Source organism: Ambystoma mexicanum, chromosome 4q (genome assembly GCF_040938575.1).
Source record: "Ambystoma mexicanum isolate Mex_15411 chromosome 4q, UKY_AmexF1_1, whole genome shotgun sequence".
Lineage (NCBI taxonomy): Eukaryota > Metazoa > Chordata > Amphibia > Caudata > Ambystomatidae > Ambystoma > Ambystoma mexicanum.
Genome location: NC_090928.1, coordinates 978,665,354 through 978,692,122, shown reverse-complemented (window position 1 = coordinate 978,692,122; position 26,769 = coordinate 978,665,354). Strand labels below are relative to the sequence as shown.

Sequence of the window (26,769 nt, the reverse complement as noted above, 5' to 3'; positions counted from 1 at the left end):
CCTATGTCAAACACAATCAAAATCCAGCACAATACTTATGGTATGCAAACCAAAGCATAACACTTATTTAGAATACAGGTAAGCAATTTAAGGTAAGTTAGACCTATTATAACACATTTCGAATGGCAATCAAGCTATTCATGGGGGTAAAACCATATTAGTATCTTTTAGATTACATACAGTAATTCAAGGGCAGTATGGTCATACCTCAGTGTTATTTAGTATCAAGGATACAATGGTTATGCAAGCAGTGTTGTATGTGCTGACTTTGCAACAAGTGTAACCTTCTTCTCTCAAGAATACAGTTACAGAAAAGTTACTTTTCAGGACACAGCTCAAAGGTAATTAACTACCTTTGTGTACTTTTTAGAGGGGGCATTCATCAGCTCATTGATAAATAAGAACTCAGACTACATTTAGGATAACCTGAAGTTATTCAAGGTGAGTAAAACATATATACACTTTTAGAAATGCTATAGAAGCAGTTCAGGGGAAGCAAAACCCCAGGATACACTTTTAGAATGGCATAAAACTATTCAAGGTAGGTAAATCCAAAGTGAGAATTTTTTTAAAATGCTCTAAAGCAAGTCAAGGTAAGCAAAACCTCCTGTTACACCATTTAGTATAACACAAAGCTATTCAAGACTCAGTAGGTGAACCTTTACAATTATCATCTTACAGAAATAATAAAGTGAAACTGTTAGGGCAATTTTTCAGTTCTATGCATAATCCCCTCTCCTAGTGAGACTTGCAGCCATTTTTGCTGGACATCTGGACCTTTTTCCTTCTATCCTGAATGAGGGGAGCCTTTTTCCCCTCTTTCATTCGTATTGCTGTGACGTTTTGGGAACTCTATTCTTTCAGTGTTACCTTATTCTATGAAGTCTGCTTTCTTCCATATCTCTTTAAGGCATCTGTGTTACACTTTTGCAGCACACAGCACCCTATGAGTGGTGTTGCTGGGAACCTTTTGGGTTCTCCTTTGAAATTATTTCACTATACTTAAAAACTACTGTTCTTAAGGACAAAGGGATACTTAGTATCCCTCCTAAACCTTTATCTTATGAGCGATTGGCACACACAACCTAATATGGAGTACTAAGGGGATACATAGTATCCCCCTTCTCTTTGCTCCTGTGGCTTTCTAGTTACAGTGACAACCCTACAGATATGGCCAGTGGCAGTGGACGTGTTCTACCAACTATTGTGCTATTTTTTACCGCAGACTGTATTCACAGTCTCGGTTGTGCACAATAGGGTCACCTATGTTCTAACATAGTGGCTCCTTTCTTTTTTTGCCATTTCTTGTGCGTTTGTCCTTTGTCTGCCCTTCTTCTTCCATTCTTGGAGGGGGAGGTCTGTGTGTGTGTGTCGGCAGGAATGCTTTGGTGTCCCTACCTAGGCTCCAGTGTGTCTGCGAAGGCAAGAAGTAGGGAAGGAGTTTAACACTCCCCTGAACTTTGTCTGATAGAGTGCCTGAATGGAACAAGTTCCCACTGGGGGGATAATAGTGGGCTGGCTGTCCTGATGGATAACCACCCACCCCTTTCTGTAAATTGCTGGGAGAATTTGCAGAGGAGCGAGTGGGACATCCGAATATAAGGTGAGGTTCCTGAGGTAGAATGCAAGTCGACCACTGGAACAGAAGATCCAAAGCTGAAGACAACCAGAGATGTCTGCAGACCCTTCCAGTAACCATGAAGCGACCACTGCTGTCCTGATATCGTTTTCCTATCAACAAAGGGGCTCCAAAAAGGACGACTTGTTCCCTTCAGCTGGTGGGACCAACCAACCCCAAGACTAACTACAAATCGAGCCATCTCCCGAGGTGCTGTGACCCTCCAGGGCTGCAAACTGCAAATATCAGGAGATCTCCTATCCATTTGCAGTGCAATGTCTTGGCATGGGCGAATCTGCCCAGAACTTTGGTGAGCTCCAGTTGGACCTTCAGAGGCACGATCCCAGTCATCCAAGTCCCCTCGCCAGAGTGCAGGACTGAAGAACCAATGAAGATCGACAGGCCGATAACCGTCCTTTGTTGAAGCTAATAAAAAGGCGCCAAAACCAAAAACCGGCATCGGAGACAGAAGAAATCCAACCCGATGGTCTTTTCTTGCGACTGCTGCCGTGACATCCCATTCAGAGTCCTCCTTTTTGTCAGGAATCAGAAGACCGGGTCCGTCGGTCCAGCTGCATTTACTACTTCTAACCTAAGGTACTGTGGGGCAAAAGATATAACTTACCTTAAGCTGAAGAGTCCCTCCAGTGTGACTGGAGTGCATTACAAGGTGTTTGGGTGAGCACCCATACCTCTGGCCCAGACTTGACAGCTTGTGTCCTATTAGTGAGTCCTTTGCAGGGTCCCTATAAATTGTGTTAACTTGCTAGGATTTTTTATTCTAGTGACTTTGCCTTTCCTACTGCTACATAAGACTTTTTGTTCTACTCCTACACTGACTTTTGGCTAGTTAGGGATTGGACTTGCAAAGCATTAGAAGCCTTGAAAAGTTTTACTAGAACGTATACTATTGCTAAAGTGTGAATAACCATCCTTTTTCTTCCTACAGACTTTGTCTAATGTGACTTTACTACACAAATGCAATTACTGTTTAACTGTATTCACTACAAGTGTGCAGTAGTACCAATAATACAGTAGAACTGTCATTAGTATCATTCTCTGTAACAATTGTAACCACGAGCAACTACAATTGAAGCAGTCACCTTTGAAAAGTATTGTGAATAATTCCTATGTGCATTGGTTAGTCTAAAGAGAGTATTTACTTACCGGCCTTGTGTACAAAAAATAAATCTATATTTTAATATAACCTTCAGTGTGTTTGAGTTTCTTTGGACTATTGTATTTACTGGGTTCAGTGTACTTACCTACAGCTCACATCTTCCTCCTATGATAAGCCTGGCTGTTCTGCCATTCTATCAAGATTCTCTGGGTAGTACAGACTTGTACTAAGAGTTGGGTGACCTCTTTACCGAGGGATAGTTTTATAGACTCATAGCTCCAAGTGGACTTTAGGAAAACTCCCCTAACAGAAACCAACCAAATTACTTTTCAGAAGAGTGAAACATTCTTCCAGGTGAGTAAAATAACCCAATATACTTTTTATATAGAATTTAGAATGGTCGAACACATTCAGGGGCAAGTAAAGTAACCCAATATACTTTTTGGAATGGCAGAATAAATTCAGAGGCAAGTAAAGCAACCCAATATACTTTTTAGAAAGGCAGAACACATTCAATGTTAAGTAAGAACTCTTGTAATCTTTTTCAGAGATACAGTTACCAAACCAACTCATTAATGAGTAAGTACTTGTTATATTTCAAGGAGAAGGCCCAAACCTTGTAAGTCCTTCCCTACTCTTGGAGCTTGAGAGTTCTCAGTGGCAGTATGGGGTCACTAGTCGTCCAGTGGCCAACTTTAAGCAGGTCTGGATAGGCACAGAATGCAGAAAAGTCAGAGTTCCAGCGGATATCTCTTTCAACGAGTAAGTACAGGCTTCAGAGTTAGCAGAAAGGGTCCAGGGACTTGAAGGAAGACACCCTAGATGCGTTCCAGCGTTAAGCTAGGGTGAAAGATATGGGTGAACTCCCAAACACACAAATCACCCCCAATGCTACACAGGATTCACACAAGACTTAAGGTAAGCATTACCCAAGCAGTGAGCCGTGCACAGTACCTCAGCAGTGAATGAGAGTTTTCAGACGAGCACCTTCAGGATATGGCAGCACAGGACCCGTTCCTTGGATTCTTGGTCATGGAGACTGAAGACAGGACTCTGGATGGGAATTTGCAGCAGGGATCAACAGGGAAGACTCCAAGCAAAGGAATCTTAGGTGCTTCTCGCGGCTCTGTGGATTTGGCACCCTTTTTCAGGAACCAAAGGAAGGACGTTTACCACTGATCTGATTCTTCTCGCTAATCTAGTCCAGCACTCTGGTGAGGGGACTTCAAGGACTTGAATCTTACTTCTGTAGGACCAAGAGGGACCCAGCAAAGTTTCAGCGAGAATTGGACTTCGGAAGACGTTGCTCTACAATCAGGCTCGAGTTCCCCTAGTATTGGCATTTTTGTAGCCAGGCAAGGTCTCAGCACATCAAGGCATGGCTCGTTCTGCAGGTCTTCTTGAGACTAGTGGGTGTCACCAGCGTATGACTAGGAGTTTTCGTTTTTGGGACCCTCAGGTTGCTTGGAAGGAAGGGTTAAGCAGGCTCTGCGGACACTGGAAATGGTTACAGCCAGTGCTGCTTCATCTTCCTCTTCGGATTTGTTCCAATGGTCGACTACCTCTTCAGCTTACAGAAACAGACCTTTATGTTGGAACCCAGCTAGTCATCAGGCTTGCAACATTCAAACCTGGAGTGGTGGTTGTCTTTACAGGACAGCCAGCCTCCCAGTTGGAACTGGTTCCAGGCAGACATGCCGGAAGACAAAGGGCTGCAGAGTTTTGGTCTCCTCCCCCATTTCTTGTTTTCACAAACGCTCTGGAGCATTGACGGGCTTCTCAATGAATTCCCGCCAAAGACAAAAGTACAACCAGGACCTCTCCCACATAGGGTGGCAGAAGATGACCCAAGAAACAACAAGCACACTCAAAATGGCGAAAAAAGAAGGAAGCCACACTTCTAGCATAATGGTGACTCTCCTGTGCATTACAGCTGCAGGTTTGACAGCCTGCAAGTAATTTTGACTAAAAAGTCATAAAAGTAGATTCGCTGCCACCAGCCATTAAAGTTGGCTTGCTATTGTAACACACATTTTACAAGGTCTGTGAGAAAGGGTATACCATGTAGCTCCTCAGCACTCCACATAGGGTGGGAGTGTGCTGGTCTCACATACCAAATGTAAAGGGGATGGGAATCTCACTTTACTCTTGGGAACACTAGTTCACCCAAGATAGCAAGAGAAAATAAAACCGGAAGCCCAAAGGCAACCCAGCAACACTGCACATAAGATGCGGTGTGCTGCCACATATACAGCCCAAAAGGGAACTATAAATCCACACATACACTATGTAGAGACACACCCATAATAAGAGTAAATGACAGGGGGAGAGGGGTAAAAGATTCCCACTCACCCAGGAACATGGTAAAATAATTACCAATTCCAGCAAGTTTTGGGATGACACGGGTGAGGAACATTTGTCATCAAAGTAAAAATCTTACCCAACAATAACACCATAATCGGTGTTTCATGTCAATCCCATAACCAGATTATAGGTAATCACCGACATAATCATCCAAATATCATGATGACACATATTCATGTCTATAAACATGGATTGCAACGACCGGTTTTGCCAATGCATGTTTATACATTGGTTGAAAAATTGGCGAAACACTATCAGTGTCATTTTGCAGGGAGTGGAGCGTCAAATGAAAGCTTTTACACTTTCATTTTGCGCTCCAGCTCATTTTCCTGCTGTCCTGAGGCGTAGGAGGACAGCAAAGAGGAGATAGCATCTCTGCTTTGCCATCCTCCATCTCACGAGAGCACTTTGTTTTCAGCGTGCATGGAATTTTTCATGCAGGCGTAAAAAGGAATAGGTACCAATGGAATACGTCTCAGATTAGCACATGCTAATGAGTAGGTGGATTCCATTGGAATCCACTATAAAACGCTGCCTGCAACATATTCTTGCAGACAGTGTTTTATTTCTGTACTTGCAGGCAACGTTTTATTTTTGCCTAGTTTTACTCATCTGAATTGCAATCCGCGTTGAGAGCGTTTAAAATTGCATGCATGGGACCAGTAACATGTAAGTGTAAACATTGGTGTCCGCGCATGCAATTTATTATAGTGCGGCAGGTCAGCCGCACTTTAGTTGAGTATAGAGGTACATAGAAAACCCCAAAAATGTATCAATAACTTTTGACTCGCATGATGGATTTGGCTGATTTGCAAACAAAACGTGTCACGTCTCGTCCGCCCCTTCCCCCTCAGACTGGAAATGTTGGGAAAGATCCGTTAACAAATAAACAAGTTATTAATAATGTAACAAAACGCTGTTTCGGCCTAGTCCACATTCATTTATCCACAGAGGAAGTAAAAATGTTGCTCCAGCCCACAGCCAAAACTGCTGGACAGAATTGGACCAGGCAAGAAACAACTTGGGCACAAAGTATTGAATCTATTTCTTGGGGGGGGAGGGATAGTCCGTCCAGTAGATGTTAAAATATTTAATGGAGAAGGGGGTGTCCCCTTCTGCCAAAATTATAGCTATATCTCCCATGGTGCTTTGCAGCAGAGTGGCTTTTCAGAATTAAACAAACCACCATTTTTTTCGCTCGATGTCGAGAGATGTTTGCGAACATTTTAAAAATATTAGAAATCGAAAATTTGGAGGCGGAAAAAGGATGACATGGCATCAGACTAGAGGTGGGGAAGGGGACACCATGTGAAATTGGGCAGGCTGGGGACCAAGTTCAGAGCTCGAATGTTTTCACATACTCGTGGTCATTTTTCATATTCAGGGTTATTTTGGCCATATTCAAGGGTTACGGTAAAAAACAGGAATGAAAGTGTGTCACACATATAATAGCAAATTTTAAAAAAATATTTGGGGGTCATTTATAAAGTTCATTGCTAATAAAACTGTGGTTATGAGTTTTTGAAAAAGTTACAAAAATTGAGATTAATACAAAAAAGTGGATTTTACAGCTACAGTGAGATGTGAGGTAACATTTTGGAGTTACATACAATATGGCCCCGGCCAGCGAGCGGTGGTAGGTCTAAATGAGAGTGACACAAGGTGGCCATAGTTTGGGTTAAATACGTATTAATGAAAAATGGGGGTTAGGAAAAGGCCTCTTTGTCCATGAACTAAAGAGGATTTTACCTACCTATAACCAAAACTAAGAAACTGGCTGTGTCAGGATGTCAGTAAAATGAAAAGTCGGCCTTGTGTCCAAAACCATTCTAATCTGACCCTCACACTATAACTAAAAATAACAAAAGGTGCAGAGGGAAATGTCTTTAACCTGATGTTTGGCAAAAAGCGTTGAAGTAGCTCAACTCCAACCAAAAAGATGTTCTCCAAAATGGAAAGTTTCTAGTTCCAGAGGGGGTCCCTTCGCCTGGATGCGTAGCTGGGTTAACAAGGTTTCAAACAGTTTCTTCAGAGTGAGAAAGTCTGTAATTCCAGAGGACTTCCCTTCCCCTGGGTGTTGGACAAGTTCAACAAAAAAAATATTCTTACTTAGTTCATCAATGTCTCTTGTCTTCATAACTGCCTGGTATGCTCCCCTGTCAGAACTTCTCTTAGGTTCACAATTGCCTGGTGTACGGTCCTGCCAGGATGCCTTAGTTCCCCTCTAACACCAAGTAGCATATACCTCTCTTGGTCCTACTTATCCCATCTGAGATTCTCCCCTTCTCATTGGTTTTGCTTCTGGCCCTTTGCATCCAACAAACAACTTTCACAATGTTCATAATCTCTGCTTCTTAATTTCATCTTTCTTTATCGCTAAAGGACCGTTCGCTGGTATGGTCACCGAAATGCCCTAGGGTCCCCACTCTTCGTGGGCAGACTCACCGGATCTCTGCAGAGTCTTCGGTCCCTCTCGCGGATATGCAGCACTTTGTTGCTGCCTGTTTCAAGCTGCTCCAACACTTTTCCTCCTTACCCTGCGGCTCCGCTTCTGCACACCAGCTCCTACCTGGACTCGGTAAGGAAAACACTGCCTTCTCATGTGGCCAAACGTTCAGGGACCCTCTTCCTGTTCCAGGCATTAATTCTACTGCACCACCTGCTCTCACGGCATCCTGCTCCTTCTTTCAGATAAGCCCCGCTCCGCTACAGCCGACTGTGCAGCCTGCTTCCGCGGGCACCTGCAAATGAGACACAGTCCTCTCTCGAGCTTCGGCTTGACGTCCAGCTATTCCTGCTCCCTCTCTGGTATTTAAAGGTCCCGCGCATGGGTGTTTCCTCGCAGCAACTAGCCCGCTCACTAGGCTTGTTGCTCTGCATTGCATTCGCATTCCTCCTTGTCTCAGTGCTTAAGGTTTTATGGGAATTGAAGTACATTAAAGCAAATGGATGTTTATCCTTTAGAGATGCCTTCTTTGGTTTTCTATAGGATAATTAATTCCTGCAAAAAGGCAAACTGGAGTTTGTGCTTTCAAAATTAGACCGATGGAGTTGAATGAGGATGAAAAAAAGGTTTTCTACTTCACCTAAAGGGGAGCAGAGACATGGAAACATGCCATTAAGGTATGGGGGTCTTTCACATGGGCATATGAGGGATACCATGCATCATCCAATGAAGCCATGACATCTCCCCAGTAGTTTCCTTCCATGTGATCCTCCCGCACGAAGCCGCCTCCAGGATCAGGATCAGGTAGTGGCTGCCATCCCCTGGCTACACGGTAGGTCACTGCTGGGAAATCTGTGATGACTCCATTGGATTCAACATAGAGCACAAAGGCTGTGCTCTTCAACCCCAGCTAGTGGGCCCGAAACACATGTATAGTGGCCATGGACGAAGACGGTGCCCACCTGGTGGGTCCAAAAGAAATATATTGGGGGAACATGTACAGTGGACACGGCCACACGATGGTATAACAAAACCCTTGAAATTCACAGAAAAAAAAACTTAGTTAAGGTGTAGTTAAGTTGCGCAGATTTAACACAACAAAACCCTTGAAATTCATGGGTGTGTGAAGTCATGACCAGTTTAACTCAGTGCGTTCCCTTTGCAAAGACCATGAGCAGATACATATTTTAAGAGAAGGGATTCATAATGGCATGGCATTATGGGGGACATCAACTGAAACTTGCCAAGTTAAGCTGGTCATGACTTCCCACGTCTGCTGAGTTTCAAGGACTTTGTTGCGTTAAACCTGCGCAACTTAATTGCACCTTAACTAAGGTTTTTTCAGTTCATATTTTATATAAAATGACCCCATGGGGTCACAGAGCACAGCCTTTGTGCTCTGTGGGGTCATTTTCTGTCATTAAACAGAGGTGTAAAAATGTGCGTAATGCTTTTACACCTCCATTTAACGCTCTGTCCGATTTTTTCATGCTGTTCTAATGTGTAGGAGAGCAACAAAGCAGAGTTTGCATCTCGGCTTTGCTTTCCTCCTCCTCCTCCTTTCCTTAGGAACTGTAACGAATGCAGGGTATTCGTCCCTTCTCCCCAGACGTTATCTCTTTTGAGGGTAGGTAAGGGGGGCCCTCTCAGCAAAACCCTTGCTACGAGTTCCCTGCACTGATCACGCCATCTACCTACATTGAATGAAAAATGACTTACTTCTGTTAAAATACTTGCATTTTGAAACCACCAAACAGTAACACTTATTCAATCTATTTATCTTCTAATAATGCTGAACACAGCCTGAATGCCCTTGGTCAACAAAGAAGGACACTGTTCTATTTATCCCTGTGACGTGCATAAAAAGACGACAGAGTGTATAGTAAAGAGAGACTCGTACCAAGGGAGGAGAACCGCTACGCAGAGGCAAGCCTCCACATCATTGACTTCCTGGATGGGCAGAGCCCCCCTGGGCCACGGAACGAGTGGTAGCAAAGAGGGCGGGCAAGAGTTGAACCAAATGCCTGCGAATTGGTGTTCGACCCGACCGAGAAACTCAGGTCGGAATAAGTACAGCGAGACTCCCCCGTCCAGTCTGGTGGCATGGCCACTTAGATGGGGTGGTGGCCTGGAAGGCTGGAAACGGATACCAAGACGAGGTCGTGTGAAAGAGCCCGGAACTCCGAGCTCTGCACATGTTGGGCCATGGCTGCAGAGAAGTGCAGCCCTGTGAAAAGCCAAGGCCATGGGAGCCTGAAGAACCCAGCGGAGAACAGACCGATACAAGTACAAACATTGTTAGTAACAACGATGAAAGCTATCTAGGTTACGGGAGCCTGACAACCCAGAGAGTGCAAAACCCTATGAAAAGGGGCTTAAGACTGATACGAATAATGTGAATAACGGCTATGAAAGCTACCAAGGTTATGGAAGCCAGAGAAACCAGAGTGCCAACTCCGTATGAAAGGGGGAGTGAGAATAAGTCATTTTGAGAGAAGCCATTGGAAAAGCTATCCAGGTTATGGGAGCCTGAGAAACCAGAGAATAAAAACCCCTATGAAAAGGGTACCAGAAATGGTAGCAACACTGAGAATAATGGTTGTAAAGGTTACAGAAGCCCGAGAGACCCGAATGTGTAAATACCCTATGAAAGGAGAAGAACAAGTTACTTTCTTACCTGGTAACGTTCTTTCGATGGGATGGTCCGACGACGTATTCCATATCTATGACATGTAATCACTACAGCTGTGCTGCTTCGGAAACTTTTCGGCGTCTGCGTCCTGCGTCGATGACGTCGATGCGCCGTCGTCAAGGACCTCCTCCGACGTCCGACGTCATCCGATGTGATAAGTAGGACGCACGACGCCCATAGCCTCAGTTGTAGTTTTTTCCCCCAGAACGTGTGACATAAGTCAACTGCCAGTCAGACACAAAGCCTTGCGGAACGTAAGCTGCAATCGCAAAAGAAATTCTGCAGCGGGGAAGGCAGGGCGGGAGCGATATGGAATACGTCGTCGGACCATCCCATCGAAAGAACGTTACCAGGTAAGAAAGTAACTTGTTCTTCGAGGGGATTGGGTCCTCCGACGTATTCCATATCTATGACAGACTCCCAAAGCAGTACCAAAGCAAGGAGGAGGGAAAGAATTTAGAATCAAAATTTAGAACAGCCAATCAAATAGCAGAGCAAAGGACCGCCTTGCCAAAGGCCAGATCCTGTGCTCGGATGGAATCGAGGGAATAGTGACGTACAAATGTATGTACTGAAGCCCAGGTGGCTGCATCACAGATGTTGCGAATAGGAACACCCCTCTGCAGGGCAGTAGACGCAGCCATACCCCTGGTAGAATGGGCCCGCAAGCCAGCCGGCGGATCCTTACCCGCCAAGCGGTAGCACTCCGAGATGGCCAAAATAATCCAGCGAGACAAAGTCTGTTTCATCACAGCTTGCCCCAAACGCTTTCCAGCGTAACCAATAAAGAGTTGATCATCCACTCTGACCCGGGACATGCGTGAAACATAAAAGCTTAAAGCTCTCCTAGGATCAAGCCTATGGAGCCTCTCCTCTTCCTTACCAGGATGCGGAGGAGGATAGAATGCCGGAAGAACAACCTTCTGGGCCAAATGAAATTCCGTCACTACCTTTGGAAGAAAAGAAGGACGAACTCTAAAGACAACCCTGTCCTTGTGAAATACAGTGAAGGGAGGCTTAACTGAAAGTGCCTGTAACTCACTCACTCTGCGAGCGGAAGTAACCACAACTGAAAACACAGTTTTCAGAGTTAACAGCCTCAAAGGGCAAGAATGTAAAGGCTCAAACGGAGCACCCATAAGAAACTTAAGAACAAGGTTTAAATCCCAACCGGGCACCAGGAAAGGTGACGGAGGGAACACATAAGTGAGCCCTTTCAGGAACTGTGAAATCAAAGGGATTTTAAAGTAAGAACACTCTTCAGACGAGCGCTTAAAGATGGACAGCGCTGCCAGGTAACCCTTAACGGTACACACTTGCATGCCCCTGTGGGCCAAAGAAAGTAAAAAGGACAGAACCATGGGGATGTCACATGCAAAAGGATCCACATTCTGAACTCTGCACCAGTCGCAGAACTTACGCCAACGGCACTGGTACAGAGACTTTGTTGCTGGCCTTTGGGCCGAAAGCAACACCTCCATCACGTCCTCAGGGAGGTCCCCAATCCTTATACCTCAACCTTTCAGAAGCCAAGCGTGAAGGTTGAGGGATCTGACCTCTGGATGGAGAACCTGACCCCCCTCCCGTGAGAGCAGATCGTCTCGGTAGGGAAGACGACGTGGAGGGCAGATGGACAAGTCGAGAAGGTCCGGGTACCACGTCCTCCGAGCCCACGCCGGAGCAATGAGGATCATCCGGGAACCGAACTTCCGTAACCTCCGCAGCACTTGCGGGATGACGGGGACTGGAGGAAACGCGTACAGCAGCGGGAAGGACCACTCCACCACGAACGCGTCTCCTAAGGCTCCTTTTGGAGGAAATTCCCGCAAGCAAAACCTTTCGCACTTCCGGTTGACACTGGAGGCGAAGAGATCCACTTGAGGGGTCCCCCAAAGGGCGAAGATCTCCAGGAGAATCTCCTGAGCCAACTCCCACTCGTGAGAGATCGCGCTCTGCCTGCTCAGAGCGTCCGCCGTCACGTTTTCGGCTCCGGCCAGATGAACTGCCGAGATCGAAACTTCCTGCTGGATGGCCCAGAACTCGAGCTGCATCGCCTCCCTGCACAGAGGAAGTGACCCTGCCCCCCCCTTTTTGTTGAGGTAGTGCATGGCCACTGTGTTGTCCGTCAGGATCAGGACATTCTTCCCTCGCACAGACGGCAGAAAAGCCTTCAGGGCTAGCCTGACGGCCCTCAGCTCCAACAGATTGATATGGAGTCTGGACTCCGACGGAGACCAACGACCGCTGACTGTCAGCCCGTTGGCATGAGCTCCCCATCCCGTGAGGGATGCATCCGACACGATCGTCACCTCCGGCCAGGGAAGCCAAAATGGAGCCCCCCTCATCAAGTTGCCTTCGACGGCCCACCACAGAAGGTCCCGGGCGACCGAGGACGGCACCTGAATCGAGTCCGACATCCTGCCAGAGGACTGCGACCATTGCGTCTTGAGTGCCCACTGCAAAGATCTCATCCGCAGGCGAGCCCCTGGCACCAGAAGAATGCAGGATGCCATGAGGCCGAGCAACCTCAAGAACTCGAACGCTGGGAGCGTCTGGGCATGCTGAAACTTGTGCACCATCTGCTGAATGTGAAGAGCCCTCACCTGGGGAGGAAAACACAGCCCCAGGGAAGTGTCGAGCACTGCTCCGATGTACTGGAGCCGCTGTGTTGGCGTCAAATGGGACTTCTTTAAATTGAAGGAGAAGCCCAGCCTGTGAAGGGAGCGACAGGTGACCGACAGATGATCCAGGACTTGCTCGGGAGAGCTCCCCCTGATCAACCAATCGTCCAGGTAGGGGTAGACGTGAATCCCCCCTTGCCTGAGATGCGCTGCCACCACCACCATGAGCTTGGTGAAAACCCTCGGGGCGGAGGTCAATCCGAACGGCAGGACCTGAAACTGAAAGTGCGAGTCGCCAACCGCGAACCTCAGGTACTTCTTGTGCTTGGGATGGATCGGCACATGGAAGTAAGCATCCTTGAGGTCGAGTGACACCAACCAGTCCTGAAGCTGAAGGGCCTGGAGGACTTGAGAGAGTGTAACCATCTTGAACTTGTCCTTCCTGAGGAGTTTGTTCAAACCGCGCAAGTCCATGATGGGTCTCAATCCCCCGTCTTTCTTCGAAACCAAAAAATAAGGGGAATACCATCCCTTGTTCCTCTCCGCTACAGCAGGGCTTGAATTTCCTGCGCAAGGAGCGGATCCGGACTCTGCAAAGAGAGGTTCCCCGGTGGATTGTCGCAAGGCCTGTGCCGAAAGGGAAGACAGTAGCCGTGGGTTATGATCTCCAGAACCCACACATCTGAAGTAATGGCTTGCCACTCTACAAGATGCTGCGCCAGCCTTCCCCCAACCGGCGAACCATGGGACATGGCCTCACGACTGAGTGGGAGCGGCTGCGGCGTTACCTGAGGGCAAAGAGGCAACTGCCCGAGCGGCCTTGGCACCACGGGTACCCCGTCGTCCACCTCTGGTACCCCTGCGTTGGCCTCTTTGACTGCCAGCTCCTCTCGCTTTACTGAAGGATGAGTAATAGCAAAAGGAACCACCCCTCCACTGCTGTCCCCTAGGACGAAAAGGCGGAGGTTGGCGAACTGCAGCGCCCAACGACTTTGCTGCAGCTTTTGAGGTCTGCAACCTCTCAAGGCTCTCGTCAGCCTTGCTGCCAAAAAGGTGTTCACCGTCAAAGGGCATGTTGAGGAGCCGGGACTGCACATCAGGAGCAAACCCCGACTTCCGCAACCACGCAAACCTGCGTATCACGGTGCTCGCCGCCATGGACCTACTGACGCATTCAGCTAAATCCAAACCCGACTGAACGGACTCACACATGGCATCCTTACCATCCTGGACCATAGCAAGGAAACTAGCCCGTTCGTCCCCTTCGGGAATATGGTCAGCCGCTAACGCAACACAGTTCCACAGTGTGTGCGTGAAACGCGACAAGGCACAAATGGAGTTGGCCGCCTGAAGCGCCATACCACCAGAAGAAAACACTTTCTTCGCCCAGCCATCAAAACGTTTGTCGTCCCTATCAGGAGGGATGGTAGGGTACGACGCCTGCTTCGCCGGGGCCGTGGCCGCCTGCACCACCAAACTCTCCGGAGTGGGGTGCCTGGTCAAGTAGCAGGGGTCGCCACTGGCTGGACGGTATTTCCGCGACAAGGATCTGCCCACCGCCGGGAGACTCTCCGGAGCAGTCCAAGCCGCAGCCACCCTTCTCTGTAAAGCCATATGGAACGGCAGAACCGGGTCAGTTGGGGGACCAACATCAAGGATGTCTGACAGATCATCCTGCACAAATTCCCCTGGGGGAGCAGACCATCCCAAGTACTCAGAAACCCGAGCCATAAGGCGCCGGTACGAGGAATCAGCATGAGAGCCAGGCTCAGGCCAACAAAACTCCACCTCCGGAGAGGTGTCCAGTCCACTGGCATCATGCAGTGACTGTCTCAACTCGTCAAACTGACTATGGCCCGAGACAATTTCATCCGGAACCTGACTAGGAACCAGGCCATCAGAATCCTCATCCGCCTCTGAAATATAGTCCAGGTGGCGAAAAGAAAACACTCGAGAGTGCTTGCTCTTAACCAGAGCCTTCCTAGGGGGTCCACCCGTGCCCCGGGGTACCTCCGACACGAAAGGCGTCGATGGCGTCGAGCGAATCGGCGCCAGCGTCGAGAGAACCGGCATCGGCGCCGAGAGGATCGGCGTCGAGGAAATCGGCGTTGACGTCAGATGCAGCGCCTCCAGAATCGGCGGCGTCGACACAGCCCTCGAGGCCGGAGCCCCGAGCGTGTCCCTCGACGACCTGAGCGTCGACGGCATCGACGACTTCCTCGGAGCCAGAGCCTCGAGAAAGCCTGTCGACGCCCTCGACGCCACAGACGTCGATGCCTTCTTCGAAGACCTCACAGGCGCACACGGTCTCGAACGCGTTGAGGACCGGGACCTGGAACGGGTACGTCGAGAACGAGTCCCCTTGTCCGAACGGGACCTCTCCCGTGACTCGTGCCGACCACTCTTGCGAGCGGTGTCTCTCGACCCCACACGACCGACCCCACTCGGGGGCGCAGACGGCTGAGTACCCTGCGACTCAATAATCGCCAGCATCTTCTTCCCGAAGGAAGCCCATTCCTCCGGCGTCGCACGGCTGGAGGGGTAAGCGACGCGCCGGGCAGAGCCCTCCGAAGAGGACCTGGAAGACGACCGGTGTCGGCGCTTCCGAGAATGCCTCGAAGAGGCTGAGGAGTGGCGAGACCGACTCCTAGAAGGAGACCCACGAGACTTCCGACGATGACACGGAGAGTCACCCCTCGAATCATCCGTCGAAAGCCCCGCAGACTTCGACTTCCGGGGCTTGGACACCCGACCTACCGACAACTTCTTCTTACGTTCGCGTAAGGCTTTGGACGTGAGCGACTGGCAGTCGATACAGTCATCCGTGTCGTGGGCCTCCCCGAGGCACCAGAGGCAGGCGTCGTGCGAGTCCGTCACCGACATCTTGGACCCACACTCCCCGCACTTCTTGAAACCCGGACGCGGGGTCGAAGACGAAGTAGACATCTTCAGAAGGATTTTCACAAACCAACAGGTTCGAAGAACCGAGAAGAACAGAACTCCAAAGAGTCGAGGCGTTTAAACCGAGAAACACGAAGCAACACGTTCGCGGAAAAAACGGAACTGAGGCTATGGGCGTCGTGCGTCCTACTTATCACATCGGATGACGTCGGACGTCGGAGGAGGTCCTCGACGACGGAGCATCGACGTCATCGACGCAGGACGCAGACGCCGAAAAGTTTCCGAAGCAGCACAGCTGTGGTGATTACATGTCATAGATATGGAATACATCGGAGGACCCAATCCCCTCGAAATTATGATAAGATGATTATTAGGTACAAGAGCTGGGAAAGCTATCTAGGTTACGGGAGCTTGAGAAACCCGAATGTACAAATACTCCAAGAAAGGGGATTAAGAAGGAAGAACATTTTTAATCAAGGCTGAACAAGTAACAGAAAGTACAGAAATGTGATGAAATAGGGTGAAGAGTCACCCTATCTGCAGCAACTTGGATACCAGAAAATAACAAACGACGATCAGAGAACTATGGGGAGAACCCAACACCTCAAAGGAGGAAGCGTTTTGTTTTGTTTTCCTGGAGGAATGGTGAGGTTAGAACAAGAAACAATTGTCTTTGATACTCGAAGAAAGTGAAACCCCAACTTTTTATTTATTGGGTATTTATAATACGCCTATACACAATGTGTTTCGTGGCTCAACAAGACAAGAGGGTGGAGAAACAGCGAAGACAAAACAAAAATGATCCTACTAGGCCTTGTGATATTCGGATTGTACAAGTGCAGTAACGAGAAGTGCAGGGTAGGTTGTGGAAGGGGAGAGTGAGTGCCAGTCAGGGAGGAAGGGCCCGTGAGAAAACGAGTGCCAGGGGAGGCCAGGTGGACAGAGCCTGGGGAAAGAAGAGTGTGCAGCGGAAGGAAGGTCCACAAGCTAAGTGCTCTGTAAGGGGCTGGAAATGCTACAAGGGTTCAGGCCCAGCCAGGCTAGTGCGGGGGTAGGGGACCGGAAAGGTAAGTGCAGGTAAGGCAGAGGGAAGGGGGGTCAGGGGAGACCAAGTGCAGAGGTAGACTGGATTAGGGGGGCCTGGTGCCCTGTAGGACTCTGAAGGAACCAGGCAGCCAGTCAGGGCAGACAGGGACATTAGCAGGAGGGCAGGGGGGTGAGGGAGGGGGGGAAAGGAAGAAGAGAAAAGGAATGTCTTGAGAAGCTTCCGGAATTTAAGGAGATCCGGCTCAAGTCTGAGAGGGGCAAGAAGGCCATTCCAGAGGGAGTCACCTGCAGAGGAGAGAGATCTACCCCCACTCTCTGCTTGGAAAAGTGTCTGATCTGCAGAGAGTTAGAGCTAGACGAGCAAAGGGATCTAGTAGGGAGAGAGAGTTGGATGTAGTGGGGTCCCAAGCACCAGAAAACCTTGTGGATGATGCAGAGGGTCTTGAACTTGATCTTTGCAGCAACTAGGAGCCAGTGGAGAGATTTTATGGCTGGGGAGATGCAGTCCCTGGGCTTGAGGCCAAGGATAAGTGTTGCAGTCCTGTTCTGGATTAGTTGAAGGGGTGAGGGGAGGAGTTTGACAGATTGAGGAAGAGGCTGTTACAGTAGCCCAGCCTAGAGAGAACCAGAGCTCTGGAGACATTGAGTTTCTGTGGGAAGGTGAGGAAAGATAGAATTCCTCTGAGGAGGTGCAGCTGAAAGTGAGTCTTTTTGGCAAGGTCCGTGATGTGAAGAGAGAAGGAGACAGAGGAGTCGAAGATGACACCAAGGTTTTTTGCCTCACAGTAGGATGAGGGGAAGAGGCCCATAGAGGGCAGCCAGAGTGTGGGAAGGAAAGAGGGAGCAGGGGTACCAATGAGAAGGATCTGTGTCTTAATGGCATTAAGGCAGAAATCGTTAGCAGTGCACCATGCCTGAATAGCAAAGAGGCAGTCAGGAATGAGAGAGGAAGAGGAGGCAGCACAGGAGGGAAGCTTGAAGGAGAGATGAGTATCATCCACATAACACTGGAAGTTAGGAGAGAAGTTGGAGATCAAATGTGCTAGAGGGGCCAGGTAGATGTTGAAAAGTCAGGGTGAGAGGATAGAGCCCTGAGGGACACCGCAGGTGGAGAGTGAGATGGTGGAAAGAAAAGGGCCTAGTTGAACCTGGGAAGATCAGTCTGAGAGGAAGGAGGTCAATCAGTCCAGAGCCAGGCCCTTGATGCCAAGGGTATCACAGAGCCGATTTATCAGGGTGGCACAATTGACCATATCAAAGGCAGAGGAAAGGTCAAGAAGGATGAGAACTGAAGGAGAGCTGGAATTCGAGATTAGAGAGCAAGTCTTCACATGTGTTCAGGAGAGCAGTTTCCATGCCTCTGGCAGCTCTGAAGCCATACTGGTCGTCGTGGAGACAGCCAACAGATTCAGTGTGGTGGATACGTTGGGAGATGGCCAACTTCTCCAAGAGTTTGTCCAGGAAGGGGGCAATGGGAAAAGGGCAGTAGTTTGCCGGACAGGAAATGTCGGCAGAAGGCTTTTTGAGTAGAGGGTGCACAAGGCAGTGCTTGCGGAGGGTATTGCCCCAAAATGCTGTATCAAAAATGCTGAATGCACGTTTTGTGTGCATTCGGCATTATTGATAAGGTTGAATCCCAAAATGCCGAACTAGGTTAGCAGGGTTTGCGGGGATGTCCCCTGGTAACTAATTCGGAATTTTGGGCTACGGGGGAACCCCCTGGATACACTAAAGGCACAGTGGGGGACAAAAAACTAAAATCTGAAAAGCTTGAATTACAAAATGCAAGCAAGTGGGCTTCGCAATGTTAATTCAAGCTTTTCGGATTCGGTCATTTAACGCACATCCCTTGAGGAGTGAGGAGAAGGATCCAGTGGCAAAGCAGTGATTGCAGAAATCGGCCAAGGCTGGACAAAGGAGACAATGTTGTCCTTGCTAGTTCCCAAGGAGCTGGGGAGCACCCATTTGGATGAGACTTTCACAAAGCGGACTTGTCTAGAAACCTCATCAGGTGTTAGGGAGAAAAAGAGGAGTGTAGGAGGGGAGCCAAGGGAGGCCTGAGAGTGGGTGAGGGAGAAGGGTGTGGAATAGAAGAGAGTGAGGACAAGATGTCCTGAGTTTTAGAAATGAAGTGAGAGGCCAGAGAAGTGCAGAGAGTCTGGGAAGGTACAGGAGCAGTGAAGACTGCGGTAAGGTTGGCGAGTTCCTTGCAGATTCTGATAAGTTCAGGTGTGTTGTTAGTGGTGGCAGAGGTACAGGCTTGGATATAGGCCCTCTTCTTGGAACAGATGGAGTCTGTATTGCCTTTGGGGCCAGCGGCAAGCCAGTTTGTCAGAGGATGTGCTTGAAGCCTGCCATTTCCGCTAGGCCGCTATGCACTTGCGTTTCAGAGCAGCCAGGTGTTGAACTTGGAGGAAGGTTTCATGCAGATCCTCATGACAGGAGCCAGTATGTCCAGAGTGCTAGGGATGGAGAGTTGAAGGTTAGTGAGAGTCAGTGGCAGGAGTACGAGGGGAGGAGTAGTAGGGGGAGTAAAGGATGCAACATAAATGGCAACTGACAATCGCTTCTTAGGTCGAATGAAAGAGAAGCAGGCTGGCAGTGCAGGCAGGGCCTTAGCTGAGGGACCCAGGAGGTCCAAGTGAGAGGACAGGAGACAATGATCAGACCAGGAGAGAGGTATAATAAGAGGGTTGGAGATGGGGATGTCTGAAGGGATGAGAGCATCCAAGGAGTGTCCGGCTGAGTTCGACCGGAGGGAAGAATGGTCAGGGAAAGAGAGTCACAGAAGTTGCAGCAGAGGTCGCATCAGGGGAGTCAAAGTGAATATTGAAGTCTCTGCGGAGGAAAAGCTTGGAAGAGGAGGCCAGGAGAGAAGAGGTGAGGTCAGCCCATTCTGAGAGGAAGTGGGAGACGTGGCCAGGGGGCCTGTAGATGGTGGCCAGAGTCAGAGAGAGGCCAGGAGACACACCAAGTCTGCAGACGAGGCATTCGTAAGAGGCCTGATTGGGTATGATAGTAGCAGGGACCGACTCAGAGACGATCAGGGTCACTCTGCGGTTACGCTTGGACTTTGAGAGGATCTTAGTAGGAGAGTGTCAAAACTTGTGACAGAGCTGGCAGTGAACCACGTCTCAGTGAGAGCGAGGGTGTCTAGGTCGAGGTCTTCAAGGAGGTGGCAGATGTCAGAAAAGTGTTTGATGGCAGAGCGAGAGTTGAAGCTAGCTAAGTGGAGCAGGTTGCCACTTTTGAAGGTCTTCCGAGGAGGGGTACAGGAGTGTGGTAACCCATCAGAGGTGGCAGTGGGGAAGCAGAAAGACAAATGGCAGGAGAGCAGAGGAAGTTGATGAGAGACAGAAGATGCCTATCAAGAAGGAGGAGGTTGGACTGAGAGCCCTGGACCATGGCAGTGCCATTTAGGTAGACATTAATGATGACCCTAACGGATAGGAAGGATGCCAAGAGTACCTCCCAACCGGTGCTACCCTTAATGGGAGAGGAGGAGAAAGGGGAGAGCATAGAGACCATAAGGGGAATCCAAAGGAACGGGGGAAGGAACAACAAAGAGGACGATGGTGAAAGTCTGCCTGGAAGAAGCATTGACATAGGTGTCAGCGATGGGGAGGCCTGTATTGGGGACCAGGAGATCCTTCTTGATCTTTTTCCTTCCAGACTTCGACAGAGAGATCGGATAGGTGTTTCAATAGCAATTAGAGAAGATAGGGGAGATTGAGAGCACCATTGAGGGAGAGTGCGGAGAGAGAAGGAAGCAGCAAATAAACGACACACAGATGCGACTTTCCTAGAAAAGAAGGGAAAAAACCTAACTGTTAAAAAGAAATGTTTGAAACCCAAGCACACCAAATACAAACTGGGTCAAGAAGACACCCAGTTGAGGCTATTGAACAAAGCCTCCCATTTCCCTTTTTAAGGCAGATCGTTTTTTCCTAAAGTAGTAAGGCCAGTAAGTGGGATAGGATTCTGACTCGAGAACTTTAATTTGGACTTTAAAGTCCACCTGAACGTCCCTCATAGCTATAGGGATAGTTGGGTGGTTTTTATTTTAATAAATGCTCTTGAGAATGACTTTTAACCGTCCGAGTCGTTCTTCTGGTTCGCCACAGAAACAATTATAAAACTCCACCTGCAAAGCGTAATGTGCAGGCAACGTTTTATTTCTCACAAGGTAGAGTAGAGTACAGGCAATTGCCTTCATTTGCTCTTCACGGTTACACTCCACTTTTTAAGTGTTGAAAAATGCATTCAGGGGAACCAATAGCACGTACGTACCAACTTTGTCATTCCCTTGAACGCAATCTTCATTTTTTATAAGAATGACCCCTATGAAAGTAAATTAGCAATGAGCTCACTAATAAAAGACCATCTTTACAAGCACAGTACGGACTACGCCGCGCAAAAGATGTTACTGTGCTGTGTACAATACTGATATTGGTGTCCACCAATAGCAAGGTATACACAAGTTTACCTATTGCAAGACAAACATTCTTATGAGGTTTAAAATACTTTGTCATTGGAACAGCCCCTTAGGGTAATGGCGCCAGACTACATACAATACCTTTGTGAAAGTTCAATAATTCTTTCAAATTCGCCCGAATGTTCAGCAACTGCGAGAATGCTCCAAACATTTGCCTGCAACGAGAAGTTGGAAAGCTCATCAATACCCAAACAAAGCTGAATGCAAATGATAATTTAAGAAATGTATTTTCTTTTTCTTTATCTGAGGGATTCGCCGGTTAAATGGTGGGAGTCAATGAGAGGACGCCTTGACTGATGGCCATGTTGTAGGGTCTCAGGTTTCATTTAAGGTTGTCTTAGTGTGCACTGTGGTGCCTCGAATGAACTGATGCCATAGTAACTGCACCACAAAGCATTATCCCACCACTCCCTGGCCCAGGAACAAGGCTCACTCACATGACCATGTAGCCTAAGTCTGAGACAAAAACACTGAATAAATGAATGAATACATTTATTTGCATGGTGCTCTATATGGTCATATCTCAGCTGCACTAAGCAGTGACATCAGTAGATGCAACGTAGAAGGGTCAGGAACTGGTGTTTCACCTGCTCAGGGTCCAGAGATGTTGGTTAGGAGGCTGAGCTAGAAGGTGTATCTGGGGTTGGTCTCCCAATAAAGCTCTGTACGGAATCATGCAGTCAGATTATTACTACATCTATGGATTCGTGGAGTGGTCAAGGAAAACAAAAAAAGAGCAGTCTTGAATCCTTTTCTAAATGTCAGAAGGCCAGTCTCATTACAGTGGAAGAAAGCGACACTATACAACCTTTATAAACTGGCAATAAAAAGATAGGCAGAAAGCTCTCCATGGATCACAACCGACTCAAGGGAATGCCATCCACTTGAAAGTAATTAAAAGTTATTAAACAAAATTGGCCTGAGCTTTTAGAAAAAACAATGGCAAAGCCAACAGTTTTTGAATTTGGTATCGGCATGAGGTAAGCCTTTACCAGACACTGCCATAATGATACTACCAGGCGAGAAGATATCAACAGTTAGAAAATGGTCGGTGTACCTGGGCACATGACAGCAGAGCCTGGGAAAAGTTTACCTAATACATCCACACATGTCAAAACTGTTGGCTTTCCAAATGCTTGTTTTTCAACAGGTCTTCAGCGATAAGCAAATCAAGTGGACAAAGGTACACGTGGTTAATACATTTCTATGTTATAGCTGCAATTAAGTCATTAACAGGAAAGCAAGAAACATATAGCAAACGTAATGCGCATCCTAATGTCAAAATGGTCAGCAGCTAGCATTAAATTATAAAAAAAAGGGGAAACATTACATTTCTAATTCCTGAGATTATAAATGGTGAAGGTATTTTTATTTATTTATAGATTTATACGGTGCCGCAGTCCGTAGGCATCGGGGCTCCAACATTGAGATAGTAGAACAACATAAAAATTAGATGGGACAACCAGGAATTAGAGTGGGAGGAAGAATTTGTGACGGGAGATTATTTAAATAGAGATTAATTTAATAGGTAAAAGAATTTAATGTACCGCCCCTTTTTTCCAGGTGAAAAGCCGATTTATTAATAATACTGGAGCCAATTTGAAAAAAGCACTTAAAAATACAGATAAGGGACTGGCCACCAGGGGGCACAGAGACAAACATGGTCCCTGCGTGAGATCCGCCACTGCGGCCCCGTTAAGTGGATTGAGCCCCTACATAACGCCCTCCCTACCCTTGCGGAAGGCAATCGGGTGGCTGATGTGGGAAGGTCCCCCCACTCTCCAACTGAAATCCCAGAGAAAATCAGACCGGAATTCAACCCGAAAACGCTGCTGAAAGTACAGGCCCCCCGAACCGGCAAAGCGAAACTAAAACGAGCAGCCACACGTGCTGAGAGAGAGATTGGCTGCCGACCAGGACCGAAGGCCCTGAAGCGATCCTCACAGCGTACCAACCAAAGGAACTCCTGACATGTTAACAGTCGGAGGAGGAAGGCATTTCTGCATGCAAAGTGCCCGACGCCTGGAGATCGCGATCCGCTTTGTATGCAGTGGGAGGTCAATAGAAGCCTGATTCCACCCGAGTGCCTCCTTACAGAGGATGTGACCCGTTGCACTTGCCATCGGGCTATGTGGTGAGTCGGACACCCCTGCAGACCCCCGTCCACCTGAGGCAGAACGAGAGCGACCCTAAAAACCCTCACCCGCTCCCACGGTAGCCTGTGGCCCACACAACATATTGGCGTAAGACCCTAATATATCCGCAAGAGGAAAGTGAGGATTTGCCTGCTTGTGACAGTGCTGAACTAAGGTGCTCGAACAGTCCTAGGCCAGGCCTGAAGGAGGGCTCTCACTACGCTCCAAGCCCCCTCAACAGTGTGCACGTGCAGAGATTACGCAGCGGCTTTCTACCAGTGTGACCCACCGCCCAAGACCAAAAGAGGGCCCACCTTGGGTAAAACGACCCTCACACTTATCCAGAAGGCATAACAAACCGAGAACACCCAGTGCGGGATAAGAACACACCTGGAGCGGCCCCAACAGAACCTTATTGCAGCACCCAGGTCCTGGAATCACTCTGGAGATAATCCTTAGCAATCCGTGGCGACACGTGTTGTCTCTGAATACACCAGAAGGTGAGAGAGGTGATCCAAGCCACAATATAGCGCGTCCAGGTGTAAAACCATTGAAATCAGGCAAAACTGTTAAAGTACTACTCCGGAGAGAGCCCCTAATAACTCAACCAAAAAGAAAGAGACAGTGGAAAGAACAGTGGTGTACCCAACAAGGAGCGAATTGTAATGCCCCATAAAGGGTTCGCACGAAAGGCCTGACCCTCCAGGACTCGAGGAAGCAAAGTACCACTCTATTCAAACCTCCAGCCTACATACAATCCGCCCTGCCCCCACAGGGCCCATATTGCACGACCAAGGATATCCTCCAAAGGCTATATGAGTGTGAAACACAAATAAGCCCTGTTTGCTTACACCCCCATTCCGATCACACCTTACGAGCCTAATATGGTGGCCAGTGACACCACAGGAAATGAGCTCGCCGCTACAAAAGGAGACATTGCAGCCCTGTTGGGAGAAATCCAAAATATGGGCGCTAACATAGGAGGCAAGATAGACAAAATCACGCAAAGGCTGGACAACATGGAAGAAAGACTTGAAGGAGTGGAGAACAACCAGGCATCTATAGACACTCTAGAAGCGCAACTCGATCAGAGGATGACTGAAATAGAACAACGAGAAGAGGACTTCTTGGGAAAATAGAGAAAGACGGAACAACATACGCATTTTCGGGATTCCGGAAAGAGAAGGAGAGACCGAAGCCAATCTGAAGAAAATACCCCACGACATTATCAAACTCCTGGTCTCTGACGATGCTCTTGATGAACCCATAAGAGAACGAATCCACAGGGCTGGTGGCCCCCCAGGTGGACCATGATCAGTTCTTGCCCGATTCCATCGCTTTCAAGATAAGGCCCAGGTACTCGAGAAGGCCAGAAAGAGCGAGACTATCACATTAGGAGGAGCTCAAATCTCAATATACCAGGACCTGTCCTCTCTGACACTAGCCCTCAGGCGGATGTGCGGACCCCTTACAAAACGACTGAAAGAAAAGAACATTCGATACAGGTGGGGCCGCCCCTTTTCACTCTCATTTGAATACAAGGGGACCAAGTTTAGACTGAGATCCGAAACAGAAATAAAGACATGTATTTCCGATCTACTCTGCCCCCAGGAAGAAGAAAGCAATCAAGAAGAAACACGAAGGGAAGATCAAGAATGTCGTATTCAAGGCCCCAGGAGAAAGCGGGTGAAAGGATCAAGAAAATACCGGAGAGGTAACCTCTCCCCGGAAGGGGACAACAGAAAACTGGCAATCTTGGCAAGACAGATCTTAACTCATGGCGAAGGATGTGACTGCGAAAGATGTTAAATTGGGGACATCTCTAAGGTCACGACAAGGAAATCAGGAGGGGAAACTAGAAGGGCTCAATTGAAACTGAGATACCACAATTGGTCAAGGGGCATGACGTAACGGCCCATACACGTGGTTCGATGCAGATCCGGTGCAACCAGCTGGGTTCGATCGAACGCCATCATCAGGGAAGTGGAGAGGGGAGGGGGCAGAGAGAGGGGTAAAAAAGGGGGGGGGTCAAAGCAACACTTATGGTAATTCGAAGCAGTCGATGCAGTGTGCAATCTAAAGTGAAAATACAACACCGGTCATGTAATAGGAGTCATCTTCTTGAAAAAATGATTAATGGCGCCGAACACTGATACAAGAGGGAGGGATTCCCTAAGGGTAGGGACACTTAATGTAAAAGGACTCAACTCACCAACGAAGCGATCACTCGTGGCTAGACAATTCCGGAGGGCTGAGATTGATATTCTCCTGTTACAGGAGACAAAATATGTGAAGGGGGAGGAACGGCGAATCCTTGGGAAACGTGTTGGAATGGAGTTCTGGGGATCTGGTCTACTCAGAAAGGGAGGTGTAGGAATTCTTGTCAGAAAAGGTATAGAGTTTGTTGAGACCAAGACATGGTCCAATGTAGAAGGTCGAGCACTATTAGTAACTGGAAACATAGGCAAAGTGAATGTAACAATTGCAACACTTTACTCCCCGAACACAGGACAAACTAGATTCATTGGCAAAGTAATTACCAAAATACTATTAGAAGCCACAGGTCACATCATCCTGGGTGGCGACTTCAATCAGTGGGCAGACCCAGTCAAAGATAGAAAACCGGGCTACCCTGACACGAGACACCAGAACAGGGGCGACCAAACCGAGTTGGCAAAGATGATAGAAATGTACGACATGAGAGATGTATGGAGGGACAGGCATCCCAACGAGCAAGGTTATACTTTCTTTTCCGCCCCTCACAACACATACACTCAAATTGATTACATATACCTATCCAGAGAACTTACCGATATCGCAACACATTCAGAGATAGCCCGATCACATGGTCTGACCACGATATGGTTCTGGCTGAAATTCAGTGGGAGAATTTACCAACTAGGGGAAGAAAATGGCGCTGTAACGAGAGTTTCAGGAAAGATGCATTCTTCAAGACAGAAATGGAGACCGAAATTAATGAATTCCTCAAAAGAAATTATACTGGTGAAATGCCCAAACAGATAGTATGGGAGGTGGGAAAGGCCACTTGAAGAGGGATTCTAATAAGGGAGGGGTTGTCTAAGAAAAGGGAGCGAAACATTATCGAGCTTAAACTAAGAACCGAAATCCGTCCATTAGAGGAGGACATTAAGAGGGACACAGGGATTGACCATGTTAAAATTAATAAGGCAAAAGGGAAAAGGGAGGAATTGAAACAGTTGGAACATGAGCAGATAGTGCGCAAACTTAGATTCTTGAAACAAAAATTCTACGAAAAAGGAAACAAGGCGGACGCATTACTGGCCGCCAGGTTCCGAGGACAAAGAGCCG

At 48.1% G+C, this 26,769-nt stretch overlaps 1 protein-coding gene across 3 annotated transcripts in view; it reads right to left on the bottom strand.

Annotated features, from left to right (window-relative positions):
• Positions 1–26,769, bottom strand: part of TATDN3 (TatD DNase domain containing 3) — a 481,102-nt gene that overhangs the window by 344,351 nt on the left and 109,982 nt on the right. For all 3 annotated transcript variants that reach the window (XM_069608538.1, XM_069608539.1, XM_069608537.1), the window contains exon 3: positions 21,386–21,459. In XM_069608538.1, the coding sequence (XP_069464639.1) occupies positions 21,386–21,459 (74 nt within the window). The remainder of the gene's footprint in view (positions 1–21,385; positions 21,460–26,769) is intronic.